General features: G+C 42.4%; 1 protein-coding gene across 3 annotated transcripts in view; it reads right to left on the reverse strand.

Annotated features, from left to right (window-relative positions):
* The window catches only part of LOC120443805 (disks large homolog 5), a 45329-nt gene that overhangs the window by 2723 nt on the left and 24479 nt on the right, over positions 1 to 18127 (reverse strand). The window contains exons 2-4 of one of the 3 annotated variants that reach the window (XR_005615600.1): positions 4735 to 4827; positions 615 to 4682; positions 64 to 552 (exon numbers count right to left, since the gene is read on the reverse strand). Coding sequence is in view for 2 of the 3 variants with exons in the window: in XM_039623145.2 (XP_039479079.1) it covers positions 187 to 552; positions 615 to 4682; positions 4735 to 4789 (4489 nt within the window). In the remaining variant the exon portion in view is untranslated. The remainder of the gene's footprint in view (positions 1 to 63; positions 553 to 614; positions 4683 to 4734; positions 4828 to 18127) is intronic. The other 2 variants (XM_039623146.2, XM_039623145.2) reach the window with 2 other exon arrangements.

The following is an 18127-nucleotide window of genomic DNA, read 5'->3' on the forward strand; positions in this document are numbered from 1 at the left end:
TTGGCATATGTAAATCGAGTCTTTTAATATAAAATCCTTGTTTACGACCCTGAGAGTATGTACCTTATACAGCCGGAAACACTTCCTGCTGCACGGTTACCTTCTCCGTCGAAGGATCGAACTATGGTAACATGCTACTACCATGGGAGTGTGGTTAGTAGTGGGTGTAGAGTGGTGGCTACGTACTCTCTGCTGGAACGGATGCAGGTGGCGGCGGCAAGGATGGCTTGGGTTCCTCATCATACACCGTCGACGTGGCGGAGGCTGTCGTTGTGGTGGTAGTGGCCGCCGATGAAGGCATGTCCTGGCTGCTGCTCATATCCGACTGGTTCTCCAGGCTGTCGGTGAAGCTCTGATCCTTGATCGACTGATGCGACAGCGGGGCTCTCGAGCCAGATCTCGTTGATGGAGCCTGCGGTTGCATCGGCAACGGGAAGAGCGAGTTGCGGGCAGGAGGACGCGGAGAGTTGCGCGGAGTCGGAGAGCCCGAATGGTTGACGGGAGATTCTGGTTCCAAATTGTGCGCTCCCTCGTACTCAATTGAAGGGAACTCTGCAGGAAGACATTACAATTAGAATGGGATACTGTGGGGCGGGAGGGATCGATGTACTTACTCTCCGGATTGTACTGAACGAGCATTGTGAAGGAGTCGCCGCACTGACGCAGCACGTTGGCCGCTATCTCCTGCGTGGCCGCCCGCATGTTAATGCCACATACTTCCAAGAGTTGATCGCCCACCTGGAGACCGGCACGCATCGCCGTGCTTTTGTCAGCGACGGTTGACACAAATATTCCGCCGCCGTTGTTGTTGCACTGAATTGTGATACCTAGCGACTTGTCGCGCTTGTCGATGGTGACTCTTCTAAGGTCTCCGGGGCAGAGAAAATCCGCAGGCACATTGGAGTTGCGCTTGCCACTTCCGCCGCCTCCATGGCTAAGCACCTCTACATGGACCTGCGGCATGGGCGAACCGCGGCCACTACCACCTCCACCGCCTCCTCCCACTCCTACGCCCGATCCAGTTCCATTCCCTCCTGCCATATTTGCAACGTAACTGTTGTGAATACTGGAGCTTATCAGTGACATGGGTGCGCGATCCGATGACGATGCTGACATGGATCCTCCGGAGGTTGGCCCCGTGCTCGTCACATAATGGTGGTCAATGCTACCAGAGCTGTTCTTCACCATACTGCTACTCTTGCTGGCCACACTGGGATTAGATGGAATCCTTAACCGCTGATTGTCTTTTTTGCGCGGAAATGTTCCGCCTTCATAGATAGCTCCACCAACTCCCGAGACTCCTCCGCCCACCCCCATATATGGATAGGGACCGTGTCCGTAATCCAAGTATGGAGCATGCGGATGGGGGTGTGGATGCGGCATCGGGTTGGTCTGCGTGTGATGGTGCGGATGGTAGTCCAGATCTGTGGGTATTCCAACGCTGTCGTGCGGTGCCGTCGCCGCTGGAAGCTGTTGCAACTGCTGCTGAGGCGGGGGTGAAGGCAGGGTCAATGGACTGGATCTGCGGTTACCCCGACCACCGGGTCCAAAAGTGGGGAAAAGCTGCGTGTGTCTGTTTCCTGGCATATGGGTGGACTGCAGAAACCCGCCATATCCGCCGTGAACTCCGGAGCCAATGCTCTCGCTGTCACTCGGGTACTTCGGCACATGCCTTACTGCCTGGGGCACATGGCGCTTGGCGTACATCCCGTATTCGCTGATTGCGGGACTCTTGGCAGACAGTATTGACTCTATAGAGTTCTGCGATTTCAGAGACACCACGTCCGGCGGTTGTCCAACGGGCAGCGGGTGACTCCCTCTGGGCGGATTAAGTGGCATAAACACGGCGTTGGGATTAGATCCTGAGCTGTTCTTGGGCAGTGGAGGCGGATGGAAGACGTCATAAACCTGTTGCTTGCGCACTGGAAACTCTCCGGCCGCCGGACCCGTTCCACCACCCATTGATCCCGATCCTAGACCAAAGCCCGTCGAGGCCGACGAGGCGTTCATTACTTGCTGCTGCGCCTGCTGACCACTGGTCTTGGGCTGGTAAAAATCACCGCTGGGTGTGATATTTAACGACAGGCGATGGTTACTGTGCGGCCTGGTTCCGTAGCGCTCCTGTGAGGGCATTTTAACCCTGGCATTGGCGCCCATTAGAGGGGCTCGCTGAATCGGCTTTTGGCTAATCTCTTCGGCAGTCACACCGTATAGCGAATGCCTCGGATGTGTGGGATAACCAGCGGTTGGCATTCCATTTGAGGGTCCGGGTGGAAACAATGCCGAGACTCCCGAGCTCACCGGGTTGGAATTGCGGTTTGGATGCGTCTTTATAGCGCCCCCGTTGGATCCCCGAATGTGTGCCAGTGGCTTCGACATTTGTGGCGGCAGCGGTGGAGGCAACTGGTCCTGGATCAACGCTGCTGGCTGCTTCTCTGGCAGCCCAACATCAGCCATCAGTTCGTCATCCTTGTCCACATTGATAGGACCCGCTGTAAAAAGCGACATCAGAGCACGCTTCTTCTCATTGCCCCGCATGGTGCCCGTTGGATTTTCATGCGAGATGTTGGTCCGCGGCCAGGTGCCCATGCTCTTGGAGGCCTCTTTCTCCTTCTTGGTGCGCTTTTTGCGATTGAACAGATTCTCCTTGCTCTTCTCAGAGCTGTTTTCACTGAGCACAGAATCCAAAGCAGCGATGGCATCGTCGTGCTCCTGCTCAAAGTTATCCTCTGGTGTGCCCGGCTTGCTGAACTTAAGCTTTCGGAAGAAAAATTCGGCGAACCTGGACGGATGTTTGGTGGCGCTACTGGGCCCACTGCCTCCACCTCCACCGGCAATCGAAACATGCTGCATGGAGTCAATGGAATCTGTCTGCGCCGACGAGGTGGTCATTCCCGGGGGTAACTGATCCTGCACGTATTTAAGGGCAAACAGATTTAGCCCATCGTTGCGGGGATCATTGAGCAGCTGCATAACTTCCTCGATTGATTGCACCGAGTCCATCGACTTGTTGTTAATGCTTAACACTCGGTCGCCAACGTCCAGCTCCGGTTCGTAAAAGGCCAGCGTGTTCTGCTCGATCTTTGCAATGAACACTCCCATGTCCAGTTGGAGGCCATGCGGGCAGTCCCTGTCCCTAGTTTTTAGCTGAACAGAATAGGCATGACGCTTGCTGTGACGAGTTCGGGAAACGAGCAGGAGGGAACGAGGAGCACAGGCGCGGATCTCATCAAGAACCAACCGCTTCGACAAGGACTGGCAGTCCAAGTTGTTCACCTTGCAGATCACATCGTTGATCTTGAGCTTGCCGCAGGCGGGTGAACTGCTGGTCACGCCACACACCAGTTTTCGCTTGTTGCTGTCATCCAGGATTATGCCAAGGTCGGACGTGTGCTCGTAGCCGGACAGCTCTATTTCCAGAAGATCTTCACCCTCGTAACTGCTTGGGCGGAAACAGCGGCGGGTCCCGGATGCATTACTGTCAAGATTTTGGCGCTCCTGCTGCTCCATTTGTTCTTTTAGCAAGTCGATCTTCTTCTGCGCTTCGTCCTTCTGCTTCTTAATCTTTTCGCTATCTCGGATGGCCATCAGCGAGTCGGATATGGCTTTATCTCTCTCGTGGCGCATCTTGTCACAGAGCGTCTTCACCGAATCCCGCTCCTGCACAATCTTTTCACGTTGCGATATGGCCCAATCCCTGACGCGCTTTGCTTCTTCGGCATCCTGGCTTGAACGCTCCACCTCAGAGAGAGCCTTTTCTAGGCTCTTGCGCAGCTTTTCCAGTTCCTTGCTGTTCTCCAGCTCCTTTCCACTAGGAAATTCTTTCGACCACGAGCTATCGCGAGACTTCAGAAGATCGCGCTTTTTAAGATCCGCGTTGGCCAGTTGTAAAACTTTGATTTCGGCCCTGGCAAGCTGTTCGTCTTTTTTCAGCCGTTCAATTTCCTTGTTGGCCAGCACCAGATCGTCAGACATCTTCTGGTGCTCCTGCAGCACATTGTCCTTCTCCGAGAGCAGTTGATTAAGTTCCTCGGTAAGGGAAAGCACATTCTTACTCTCCTGGGAAAGCAGAACCTTCAGTTTCTGGTTTTCATCGCCTCGCTCCCGGTAGTAATTGCGATCCTTTTCTAGCTCGATGTAGGACTTCTTGTACTTCTCCCTCTCCACGGCGACCATATTTCGCTCCTTCTTCAGTTCGGCCAGCTTCTCACTGCAGCTTCCATCGCATCCCTGCGTCTTGCCAAAGTAATAGGGATTACCACTGCCGACTGGCGTCACTTGGCTGTTTCCATTTTGGGCCTGCTGGCTCTGTTGGTTTTGGGTTTCCAGCAGCAAACGTTTGAATCGGGCGCTCTCCTCCACCATATCAGTGAACTTGTTGCGATCGGCCACGTAGTGTTCCTGGTATAAAGTTAGTTCGGTGGCTAACTCATCGCATCGCCGCTTGGTGCTCGCATGCTGATGGCGCAGGGTAGTTAGCTCCAGAAGTGCGGACTTGTACTGCGCCTGCAGTATATCGTAATTGGCGCCGTTTCCACCGGAAATTCCCGACACGCCCACTCCGCTATTGACGCCCTTTGAGGGCCCATTGTTGTTGGACATGTTGGCAGCTGTGGTGCTCCCGCTGGAGTTGGAAGGTGGTCGGAGGGTATTATCATACCCCACATACTCCGAGCTCTCTTCTAAAATTAAGGATGCTATTGGTATGTTTTTTAAATGAATTCGGCGACTTACCCTCCTGGCTACTCGTGCTAGTCAGCGATAGATCTCCGGATGCCATCTTCGCCATCACAACATCTTTAGATAGTGCTTAACATGAAGATAACGCTGAAGTGCAAAAGTAGAAAAAATGCATTTTAATAAATCAAAAACAAAACGTAACTGTTATTATACCCGTTACTTGTAGAGAAGAAAAAAAAGTAAGTAAAAGGAAGAAAGAAGCGTTTTCGACCATATAAAGTATATATGTATGTTTTTGATCAGGATCAATAATTGAATCGATCTAGCCATGTCCGCTTGCCCGTCCATATGACCATCAAGATCTTAGGAACTATAAAAGCAGATTCATTAGCCATAGGCGCAGTACAATTTAAATTTTTGGTGGGACATTTAAGTATAACCCCATACCTACTACAAGACGTGAGTTCGAATCCCATGTTGGTATTTTTTTTATGTTAAAAGAAAAGTGTATACTCCTAAAATGTGTATTTGTGTTATACTTTGTGTATGTCTGTTTGTGATCAATTAACAATCAACAATCAACAATCGTCAGTAATTTTTGGCTTTAGAACTTTTACCACCGGGATTAAGTCCCGGTTCCATACTATACCTGGGCTTGAACTCCGGCCGGCGCGTCAGTTCTCTCCGACAAGGATGTCGAAGCTGACTCCACTACCGCCGGCGGCAATGGGACAGCATCCTAGGTTAAACTTGAACTTTGTCTGCTCTGATTTGGTACAAATCGGATTCAGATTTGTTGGGTTTGGGACGTGAGTTCGATTCCCAGGCTCGAAATATTTTTTTTTTTTTCAAATTTGTATAACTTGAAGATATCGGTTCGATTCCCAGTTTTTCCAGTTTTTTTTTTTTTATTGTCGTGACTAAATTAAGATTGTCAATTACCATAGATTTGAGACGTGGGTTCAACTTTAGTTTTTTTTTTTTTTTTGCTTGAGAATATGCCTAAACCTTGCAGAATTTTAATGCGTAAGTTCGACTCCCAGGTCGGGAATTTTTTGGTGGGACATTTGGTACTACCACCTCATAACTTTCAGTTGTTAGTTGGTTTCTCGTTGGTCTTTTTCGTATGTTAAAGGAAAAAAAGAGTTCTCCCACGTCGTTAAATTTTGGTGGGACATTTAATTATAACCCCATAACTACTACAAGACGTGTGTGACCCATGCTGGTCTTTCTTTTATGTTAAAAGAAAAGTGTATACTCCTAAAATGTGTATTTTTGTATGTCTGTTTGTGTTCAATTAACAATCAACAATCAACAATCAACAATCGTCAGTAATTTTTGGCTTTAGAACTTTTACCACCGGGATTAAGTCCCGGTTCCATACTATACCTGGGCTTGAACTCCGGCCGGCGCGTCAGTTCTCTCCGACAAGGATGTCGAAGCTGACTCCACTACCGCCGGCGGCAATGGGACAGCATCCTAGGTTAAACTTGAACTTTGTCTGCTCTGATTTGGTACAAATCGGATTCAGATTTGTTGGGTTTGGGACGTGAGTTCGATTCCCAGGCTCGAAATATTTTTTTTTTTTCAAATTTGTATAACTTGAAGATATCGGTTCGATTCCCAGTTTTTCCAGTTTTTTTTTTTTTATTGTCGTGACTAAATTAAGATTGTCAATTACCATAGATTTGAGACGTGGGTTCAACTTTAGTTTTTTTTTTTTTTTTTGCTTGAGAATATGCCTAAACCTTGCAGAATTTTAAGGCGTAAGTTCGACTCCCAGGTCGGGAATTTTTTGGTGGGACATTTGGTACTACCATCTCATAACTTTCAGTTGTTAGTTGGTTTCTCGTTGGTCTTTTTCGTATGTTAAAGGAAAAAAAGAGTCCTCCCACGTCGTTAAATTTTGGTGGGACATTTAATTATAACCCCATAACTACTACAAGACGTGTGTGACCCATGCTGGTCTTTCTTTTATGTTAAAAGAAAAGTGTATACTCCTAAAATGTGTATTTTTGTATGTCTGTTTGTGTTCAATTAACAATCAACAATCAACAATCAACAATCGTCAGTAATTTTTGGCTTTAGAACTTTTACCACCGGGATTAAGTCCCGGTTCCATACTATACCTGGGCTTGAACTCCGGCCGGCGCGTCAGTTCTCTCCGACAAGGATGTCGAAGCTGACTCCACTACCGCCGGCGGCAATGGGACAGCATCCTAGGTTAAACTTGAACTTTGTCTGCTCTGATTTGGTACAAATCGGATTCAGATTTGTTGGGTTTGGGACGTGAGTTCGATTCCCAGGCTCGAAATATTTTTTTTTTTTTTCAAATTTGTATAACTTGAAGATATGGGTTCGATTCCCAGTTTTCCCAGTTTTTTTTTTTTATTGTCGTGACTAAATTAAGATTGTCAATTACCATAGATTTGAGACGTGGGTTCAACTTTAGTTTTTTTTTTTTTTTTTGCTTGAGAATATGCTTAAACCTTGCAGAATTTTAAGGCGTAAGTTCGACTCCCATGTCGGGAAATTTTTGGTGGGACATTTGGTACTACCACCTCATAACTTTCAGTTGTTAGTTGGTTTCTCGTTGGTCTTTTTCGTATGTTAAAGGAAAAAAAGAGTTCTCCCACGTCGTTAAATTTTTGGTGGGACATTTAATTATAACCCCATAACTACTACAAGACGTGTGTGACCCATGCTGGTCTTTCTTTTATGTTAAAAGAAAAGTGTATACTCCTAAAATGTGTATTTTTGTATGTCTGTTTGTGTTCAATTAACAATCAACAATCAACAATCGTCAGTAATTTTTGGCTTTAGAACTTTTACCACCGGGATTAAGTCCCGGTTCCATACTATACCTGGGCTTGAACTCGGGCCGGCGCGTCAGTTCTCTCCGACAAGGATGTCGAAGCTGACTCAACTACCGCCGGCGGCAATGGGACAGCATCCTAGGTTAAACTTGAACTTTGTCTGCTCTGATTTGGTACAATTCGGATTCAGATTTGTTGGGTTTGGGACGTGAGTTCGATTCCCAGGCTCGAAATATTTTTTTTTTTTTCAAATTTGTATAACTTGAAGATATGGGTTCGATTCCCAGTTTTCCCACCTTTTTTTTTTTTTATTGTCGTGACTAAATTAAGATTGTCAATTACCATAGATTTCAGACTTGGGTTCAACTTTAGTTTTTTTTTTTTTTTTGCTTGAGAATATGCTTAAACCTTGCAGAATTTTAAGGCGTAAGTTCGACTCCCAGGTCGGGAATTTTTTGGTGGGACATTTGGTACTACCATCTCATAACTTTCAGTTGTTAGTTGGTTTCTCGTTGGTCTTTTTCGTATGTTAAAGGAAAAAAAGAGTCCTCCCACGTCGTTAAATTTTGGTGGGACATTTAATTATAACCCCATAACTACTACAAGACGTGTGTGACCCATGCTGGTCTTTCTTTTATGTTAAAAGAAAAGTGTATACTCCTAAAATGTGTATTTTTGTATGTCTGTTTGTGTTCAATTAACAATCAACAATCAACAATCAACAATCGTCAGTAATTTTTGGCTTTAGAACTTTTACCACCGGGATTAAGTCCCGGTTCCATACTATACCTGGGCTTGAACTCCGGCCGGCGCGTCAGTTCTCTCCGACAAGGATGTCGAAGCTGACTCCACTACCGCCGGCGGCAATGGGACAGCATCCTAGGTTAAACTTGAACTTTGTCTGCTCTGATTTGGTACAATTCGGATTCAGATTTGTTGGGTTTGGGACGTGAGTTCGATTCCCAGGCTCGAAATATTTTTTTTTTTTTTCAAATTTGTATAACTTGAAGATATGGGTTCGATTCCCAGTTTTCCCAGTTTTTTTTTTTTATTGTCGTGACTAAATTAAGATTGTCAATTACCATAGATTTGAGACGTGGGTTCAACTTTAGTTTTTTTTTTTTTTTTTGCTTGAGAATATGCTTAAACCTTGCAGAATTTTTAGGCGTAAGTTCGACTCCCATGTCGGGAAATTTTTGGTGGGACATTTGGTACTACCACCTCATAACTTTCAGTTGTTAGTTGGTTTCTCGTTGGTCTTTTTCGTATGTTAAAGGAAAAAAAGAGTCCTCCCACGTCGTTAAATTTTGGTGGGACATTTAATTATAACCCCATAACTACTACAAGACGTGTGTGACCCATGCTGGTCTTTCTTTTATGTTAAAAGAAAAGTGTATACTCCTAAAATGTGTATTTTTGTATGTCTGTTTGTGTTCAATTAACAATTAACAATCAACAATCAACAATCAACAATCAACAATCGTCAGTAATTTTTGGCTTTAGAACTTTTACCACCGGGATTAAGTCCCGGTTCCATACTATACCTGGGCTTGAACTCCGGCCGGCGCGTCAGTTCTCTCCGACAAGGATGTCGAAGCTGACTCACTACCGCCGGCGGCAATGGGACAGCATCCTAGGTTAAACTTGAACTTTGTCTGCTCTGATTTGGTACAAATCGGATTCAGATTTGTTGGGTTTGGGACGTGAGTTCGATTCCCAGGCTCGAAATATTTTTTTTTTTTTCAAATTTGTATAACTTGAAGATATGGGTTCGATTCCCAGTTTTCCCAGTTTTTTTTTTTTTATTGTCGTGACTAAATTAAGATTGTCAATTACCATAGATTTGAGACGTGGGTTCAACTTTAGTTTTTTTTTTTTTTTTGCTTGAGAATATGCTTAAACCTTGCAGAATTTTAAGGCGTAAGTTCGACTCCCAGGTCGGGAATTTTTTGGTGGGACATTTGGTACTACCATCTCATAACTTTCAGTTGTTAGTTGGTTTCTCGTTGGTCTTTTTCGTATGTTAAAGGAAAAAAAGAGTTCTCCCACGTCGTTAAATTTTGGTGGGACATTTAATTATAACCCCATAACTACTACAAGACGTGTGTGACCCATGCTGGTCTTTCTTTTATGTTAAAAGAAAAGTGTATACTCCTAAAATGTGTATTTTTGTATGTCTGTTTGTGTTCAATTAACAATCAACAATCAACAATCAACAATCAACAATCGTCAGTAATTTTTGGCTTTAGAACTTTTACCACCGGGATTAAGTCCCGGTTCCATACTATACCTGGGCTTGAACTCCGGCCGGCGCGTCAGTTCTCTCCGACAAGGATGTCGAAGCTGACTCCACTACCGCCGGCGGCAATGGGACAGCATCCTAGGTTAAACTTGAACTTTGTCTGCTCTGATTTGGTACAATTCGGATCAGATTTGTTGGGTTTGGGACGTGAGTTCGATTCCCAGGCTCGAAATATTTTTTTTTTTTTCAAATTTGTATAACTTGAAGATATGGGTTCGATTCCCAGTTTTCCCAGTTTTTTTTTTTTATTGTCGTGACTAAATTAAGATTGTCAATTACCATAGATTTGAGACGTGGGTTCAACTTTAGTTTTTTTTTTTTTTTTTGCTTGAGAATATGCTTAAACCTTGCAGAATTTTAAGGCGTAAGTTCGACTCCCAGGTCGGGAATTTTTTGGTGGGACATTTGGTACTACCATCTCATAACTTTCAGTTGTTAGTTGGTTTCTCGTTGGTCTTTTTCGTATGTTAAAGGAAAAAAAGAGTTCTCCCACGTCGTTAAATTTTGGTGGGACATTTAATTATAACCCCATAACTACTACAAGACGTGTGTGACCCATGCTGGTCTTTCTTTTATGTTAAAAGAAAAGTGTATACTCCTAAAATGTGTATTTTTGTATGTCTGTTTGTGTTCAATTAACAATCAACAATCAACAATCGTCAGTAATTTTTGGCTTTAGAACTTTTACCACCGGGATTAAGTCCCGGTTCCATACTATACCTGGGCTTGAACTCCGGCCGGCGCGTCAGTTCTCTCCGACAAGGATGTCGAAGCTGACTCCACTACCGCCGGCGGCAATGGGACAGCATCCTAGGTTAAACTTGAACTTTGTCTGCTCTGATTTGGTACAAATCGGATTCAGATTTGTTGGGTTTGGGACGTGAGTTCGATTCCCAGGCTCGAAATATTTTTTTTTTTTTCAAATTTGTATAACTTGAAGATATGGGTTCGATTCCCAGTTTTCCCAGTTTTTTTTTTTTTATTGTCGTGACTAAATTAAGATTGTCAATTACCATAGATTTGAGACGTGGGTTCAACTTTAGTTTTTTTTTTTTTTTTTGCTTGAGAATATGCTTAAACCTTGCAGAATTTTAAGGCGTAAGTTCGACTCCCAGGTCGGGAATTTTTTGGTGGGACATTTGGTACTACCATCTCATAACTTTCAGTTGTTAGTTGGTTTCTCGTTGGTCTTTTTCGTATGTTAAAGGAAAAAAAGAGTTCTCCCACGTCGTTAAATTTTGGTGGGACATTTAATTATAACCCCATAACTACTACAAGACGTGTGTGACCCATGCTGGTCTTTCTTTTATGTTAAAAGAAAAGTGTATACTCCTAAAATGTGTATTTTTGTATGTCTGTTTGTGTTCAATTAACAATCAACAATCAACAATCAACAATCGTCAGTAATTTTTGGCTTTAGAACTTTTACCACCGGGATTAAGTCCCGGTTCCATACTATACCTGGGCTTGAACTCCGGCCGGCGCGTCAGTTCTCTCCGACAAGGATGTCGAAGCTGACTCCACTACCGCCGGCGGCAATGGGACAGCATCCTAGGTTAAACTTGAACTTTGTCTGCTCTGATTTGGTACAATTCGGATTCAGATTTGTTGGGTTTGGGACGTGAGTTCGATTCCCAGGCTCGAAATATTTTTTTTTTTTTCAAATTTGTATAACTTGAAGATATGGGTTCGATTCCCAGTTTTCCATTTTTTTTTTTTTATTGTCGTGACTAAATTAAGATTGTCAATTACCATAGATTTGAGACGTGGGTTCAACTTTAGTTTTTTTTTTTTTTTTGCTTGAGAATATGCCTAAACCTTGCAGAATTTTAAGGCGTAAGTTCGACTCCCAGGTCGGGAATTTTTTGGTGGGACATTTGGTACTACCATCTCATAACTTTCAGTTGTTAGTTGGTTTCTCGTTGGTCTTTTTCGTATGTTAAAGGAAAAAAAGAGTCCTCCCACGTCGTTAAATTTTGGTGGGACATTTAATTATAACCCCATAACTACTACAAGACGTGTGTGACCCATGCTGGTCTTTCTTTTATGTTAAAAGAAAAGTGTATACTCCTAAAATGTGTATTTTTGTATGTCTGTTTGTGTTCAATTAACAATCAACAAACAACAATCAACAATCAACAATCAACAATCGTCAGTAATTTTTGGCTTTAGAACTTTTACCACCGGGATTAAGTCCCGGTTCCATACTATACCTGGGCTTGAACTCCGGCCGGCGCGTCAGTTCTCTCCGACAAGGATGTCGAAGCTGACTCCACTACCGCCGGCGGCAATGGGACAGCATCCTAGGTTAAACTTGAACTTTGTCTGCTCTGATTTGGTACAAATCGGATTCAGATTTGTTGGGTTTGGGACGTGAGTTCGATTCCCAGGCTCGAAATATTTTTTTTTTTTTCAAATTTGTATAACTTGAAGATATGGGTTCGATTCCCAGTTTTTCCATTTTTTTTTTTTTATTGTCGTGACTAAATTAAGATTGTCAATTACCATAGATTTGAGACGTGGGTTCAACTTTAGTTTTTTTTTTTTTTTTTGCTTGAGAATATGCCTAAACCTTGCAGAATTTTAAGGCGTAAGTTCGACTCCCAGGTCGGGAATTTTTTGGTGGGACATTTGGTACTACCATCTCATAACTTTCAGTTGTTAGTTGGTTTCTCGTTGGTCTTTTTCGTATGTTAAAGGAAAAAAAGAGTCCTCCCACGTCGTTAAATTTTGGTGGGACATTTAATTATAACCCCATAACTACTACAAGACGTGTGTGACCCATGCTGGTCTTTCTTTTATGTTAAAAGAAAAGTGTATACTCCTAAAATGTGTATTTTTGTATGTCTGTTTGTGTTCAATTAACAATCAACAATCAACAATCAACAATCAACAATCGTCAGTAATTTTTGGCTTTAGAACTTTTACCACCGGGATTAAGTCCCGGTTCCATACTATACCTGGGCTTGAACTCCGGCCGGCGCGTCAGTTCTCTCCGACAAGGATGTCGAAGCTGACTCCACTACCGCCGGCGGCAATGGGACAGCATCCTAGGTTAAACTTGAACTTTGTCTGCTCTGATTTGGTACAATTCGGATTCAGATTTGTTGGGTTTGGGACGTGAGTTCGATTCCCAGGCTCGAAATATTTTTTTTTTTTTCAAATTTGTATAACTTGAAGATATGGGTTCGATTCCCAGTTTTTCCATTTTTTTTTTTTTATTGTCGTGACTAAATTAAGATTGTCAATTACCATAGATTTGAGACGTGGGTTCAACTTTAGTTTTTTTTTTTTTTTTGCTTGAGAATATGCCTAAACCTTGCAGAATTTTAAGGCGTAAGTTCGACTCCCAGGTCGGGAATTTTTTGGTGGGACATTTGGTACTACCATCTCATAACTTTCAGTTGTTAGTTGGTTTCTCGTTGGTCTTTTTCGTATGTTAAAGGAAAAAAAGAGTCCTCCCACGTCGTTAAATTTTGGTGGGACATTTAATTATAACCCCATAACTACTACAAGACGTGTGTGACCCATGCTGGTCTTTCTTTTATGTTAAAAGAAAAGTGTATACTCCTAAAATGTGTATTTTTGTATGTCTGTTTGTGTTCAATTAACAATCAACAATCAACAATCAACAATCAACAATCGTCAGTAATTTTTGGCTTTAGAACTTTTACCACCGGGATTAAGTCCCGGTTCCATACTATACCTGGGCTTGAACTCCGGCCGGCGCGTCAGTTCTCTCCGACAAGGATGTCGAAGCTGACTCCACTACCGCCGGCGGCAATGGGACAGCATCCTAGGTTAAACTTGAACTTTGTCTGCTCTGATTTGGTACAAATCGGATTCAGATTTGTTGGGTTTGGGACGTGAGTTCGATTCCCAGGCTCGAAATATTTTTTTTTTTTTCAAATTTGTATAACTTGAAGATATGGGTTCGATTCCCAGTTTTTCCATTTTTTTTTTTTTATTGTCGTGACTAAATTAAGATTGTCAATTACCATAGATTTGAGACGTGGGTTCAACTTTAGTTTTTTTTTTTTTTTTTGCTTGAGAATATGCTTAAACCTTGCAGAATTTTAAGGCGTAAGTTCGACTCCCAGGTCGGGAATTTTTTGGTGGGACATTTGGTACTACCATCTCATAACTTTCAGTTGTTAGTTGGTTTCTCGTTGGTCTTTTTCGTATGTTAAAGGAAAAAAAGAGTTCTCCCACGTCGTTAAATTTTGGTGGGACATTTAATTATAACCCCATAACTACTACAAGACGTGTGTGACCCATGCTGGTCTTTCTTTTATGTTAAAAGAAAAGTGTATACTCCTAAAATGTGTATTTTTGTATGTCTGTTTGTGTTCAATTAACAATCAACAATCAACAATCAACAATCAACAATCGTCAGTAATTTTTGGCTTTAGAACTTTTACCACCGGGATTAAGTCCCGGTTCCATACTATACCTGGGCTTGAACTCCGGCCGGCGCGTCAGTTCTCTCCGACAAGGATGTCGAAGCTGACTCCACTACCGCCGGCGGCAATGGGACAGCATCCTAGGTTAAACTTGAACTTTGTCTGCTCTGATTTGGTACAAATCGGATTCAGATTTGTTGGGTTTGGGACGTGAGTTCGATTCCCAGGCTCGAAATATTTTTTTTTTTTCAAATTTGTATAACTTGAAGATATGGGTTCGATTCCCAGTTTTTCCATTTTTTTTTTTTTATTGTCGTGACTAAATTAAGATTGTCAATTACCATAGATTTGAGACGTGGGTTCAACTTTAGTTTTTTTTTTTTTTTTGCTTGAGAATATGCCTAAACCTTGCAGAATTTTAAGGCGTAAGTTCGACTCCCAGGTCGGGAATTTTTTGGTGGGACATTTGGTACTACCATCTCATAACTTTCAGTTGTTAGTTGGTTTCTCGTTGGTCTTTTTCGTATGTTAAAGGAAAAAAAGAGTCCTCCCACGTCGTTAAATTTTGGTGGGACATTTAATTATAACCCCATAACTACTACAAGACGTGTGTGACCCATGCTGGTCTTTCTTTTATGTTAAAAGAAAAGTGTATACTCCTAAAATGTGTATTTTTGTATGTCTGTTTGTGTTCAATTAACAATCAACAATCAACAATCAACAATCAACAATCGTCAGTAATTTTTGGCTTTAGAACTTTTACCACCGGGATTAAGTCCCGGTTCCATACTATACCTGGGCTTGAACTCCGGCCGGCGCGTCAGTTCTCTCCGACAAGGATGTCGAAGCTGACTCCACTACCGCCGGCGGCAATGGGACAGCATCCTAGGTTAAACTTGAACTTTGTCTGCTCTGATTTGGTACAATTCGGATTCAGATTTGTTGGGTTTGGGACGTGAGTTCGATTCCCAGGCTCGAAATATTTTTTTTTTTTTCAAATTTGTATAACTTGAAGATATGGGTTCGATTCCCAGTTTTTCCATTTTTTTTTTTTTATTGTCGTGACTAAATTAAGATTGTCAATTACCATAGATTTGAGACGTGGGTTCAACTTTAGTTTTTTTTTTTTTTTTGCTTGAGAATATGCCTAAACCTTGCAGAATTTTAAGGCGTAAGTTCGACTCCCAGGTCGGGAATTTTTTGGTGGGACATTTGGTACTACCATCTCATAACTTTCAGTTGTTAGTTGGTTTCTCGTTGGTCTTTTTCGTATGTTAAAGGAAAAAAAGAGTCCTCCCACGTCGTTAAATTTTGGTGGGACATTTAATTATAACCCCATAACTACTACAAGACGTGTGTGACCCATGCTGGTCTTTCTTTTATGTTAAAAGAAAAGTGTATACTCCTAAAATGTGTATTTTTGTATGTCTGTTTGTGTTCAATTAACAATCAACAATCAACAATCAACAACAATCGTCAGTAATTTTTGGCTTTAGAACTTTTACCACCGGGATTAAGTCCCGGTTCCATACTATACCTGGGCTTGAACTCCGGCCGGCGCGTCAGTTCTCTCCGACAAGGATGTCGAAGCTGACTCCACTACCGCCGGCGGCAATGGGACAGCATCCTAGGTTAAACTTGAACTTTGTCTGCTCTGATTTGGTACAAATCGGATTCAGATTTGTTGGGTTTGGGACGTGAGTTCGATTCCCAGGCTCGAAATATTTTTTTTTTTTCAAATTTGTATAACTTGAAGATATGGGTTCGATTCCCAGTTTTTCCATTTTTTTTTTTTTATTGTCGTGACTAAATTAAGATTGTCAATTACCATAGATTTGAGACGTGGGTTCAACTTTAGTTTTTTTTTTTTTTTTTGCTTGAGAATATGCCTAAACCTTGCAGAATTTTAAGGCGTAAGTTCGACTCCCAGGTCGGGAATTTTTTGGTGGGACATTTGGTACTACCATCTCATAACTTTCAGTTGTTAGTTGGTTTCTCGTTGGTCTTTTTCGTATGTTAAAGGAAAAAAAGAGTCCTCCCACGTCGTTAAATTTTGGTGGGACATTTAATTATAACCCCATAACTACTACAAGACGTGTGTGACCCATGCTGGTCTTTCTTTTATGTTAAAAGAAAAGTTTATACTCCTAAAATGTGTATTTTTGTATGTCTGTTTGTGTTCAATTAACAATCAACAATCAACAATCAACAATCGTCAGTAATTTTTGGCTTTAGAACTTTTACCACCGGGATTAAGTCCCGGTTCCATACTATACCTGGGCTTGAACTCCGGCCGGCGCGTCAGTTCTCTCCGACAAGGATGTCGAAGCTGACTCCACTACCGCCGGCGGCAATGGGACAGCATCCTAGGTTAAACTTGAACTTTGTCTGCTCTGATTTGGTACAAATCGGATTCAGATTTGTTGGGTTTGGGACGTGAGTTCGATTCCCAGGCTCGAAATATTTTTTTTTTTTTCAAATTTGTATAACTTGAAGATATGGGTTCGATTCCCAGTTTTTCCATTTTTTTTTTTTTTTATTGTCGTGACTAAATTAAGATTGTCAATTACCATAGATTTGAGACGTGGGTTCAACTTTAGTTTTTTTTTTTTTTTTGCTTGAGAATATGCCTAAACCTTGCAGAATTTTAAGGCGTAAGTTCGACTCCCAGGTCGGGAATTTTTTGGTGGGACATTTGGTACTACCATCTCATAACTTTCAGTTGTTAGTTGGTTTCTCGTTGGTCTTTTTCGTATGTTAAAGGAAAAAAAGAGTCCTCCCACGTCGTTAAATTTTGGTGGGACATTTAATTATAACCCCATAACTACTACAAGACGTGTGTGACCCATGCTGGTCTTTCTTTTATGTTAAAAGAAAAGTGTATACTCCTAAAATGTGTATTTTTGTATGTCTGTTTGTGTTCAATTAACAATCAACAATCAACAATCAACAATCAACAATCGTCAGTAATTTTTGGCTTTAGAACTTTTACCACCGGGATTAAGTCCCGGTTCCATACTATACCTGGGCTTGAACTCGGGCCGGCGCGTCAGTTCTCTCCGACAAGGATGTCGAAGCTGACTCAACTACCGCCGGCGGCAATGGGACAGCATCCTAGGTTAAACTTGAACTTTGTCTGCTCTGATTTGGTACAATTCGGATTCAGATTTGTTGGGTTTGGGACGTGAGTTCGATTCCCAGGCTCGAAATATTTTTTTTTTTTTCAAATTTGTATAACTTGAAGATATGGGTTCGATTCCCAGTTTTTCCATTTTTTTTTTTTTTTATTGTCGTGACTAAATTAAGATTGTCAATTACCATAGATTTGAGACGTGGGTTCAACTTTAGTTTTTTTTTTTTTTTTTGCTTGAGAATATGCCTAAACCTTGCAGAATTTTAAGGCGTAAGTTCGACTCCCAGGTCGGGAATTTTTTGGTGGGACATTTGGTACTACCATCTCATAACTTTCAGTTGTTAGTTGGTTTCTCGTTGGTCTTTTTCGTATGTTAAAGGAAAAAAAGAGTCCTCCCACGTCGTTAAATTTTGGTGGGACATTTAATTATAACCCCATAACTACTACAAGACGTGTGTGACCCATGCTGGTCTTTCTTTTATGTTAAAAGAAAAGTGTATACTCCTAAAATGTGTATTTTGTATGTCTGTTTGTGTTCAATTAACAATCAACAATCAACAATCAACAATCAACAATCGTCAGTAATTTTTGGCTTTAGAACTTTTACCACCGGGATTAAGTCCCGGTTCCATACTATACCTGGGCTTGAACTCCGGCCGGCGCGTCAGTTCTCTCCGACAAGGATGTCGAAGCTGACTCCACTACCGCCGGCGGCAATGGGACAGCATCCTAGGTTAAACTTGAACTTTGTCTGTCTGATTTGGTACAAATCGGATTCAGATTTGTTGGTTTG

This window comes from Drosophila santomea, chromosome 2L (genome assembly GCF_016746245.2).
Source record: "Drosophila santomea strain STO CAGO 1482 chromosome 2L, Prin_Dsan_1.1, whole genome shotgun sequence".
In the NCBI taxonomy this organism is placed as follows: Eukaryota; Metazoa; Arthropoda; class Insecta; order Diptera; family Drosophilidae; genus Drosophila; species Drosophila santomea.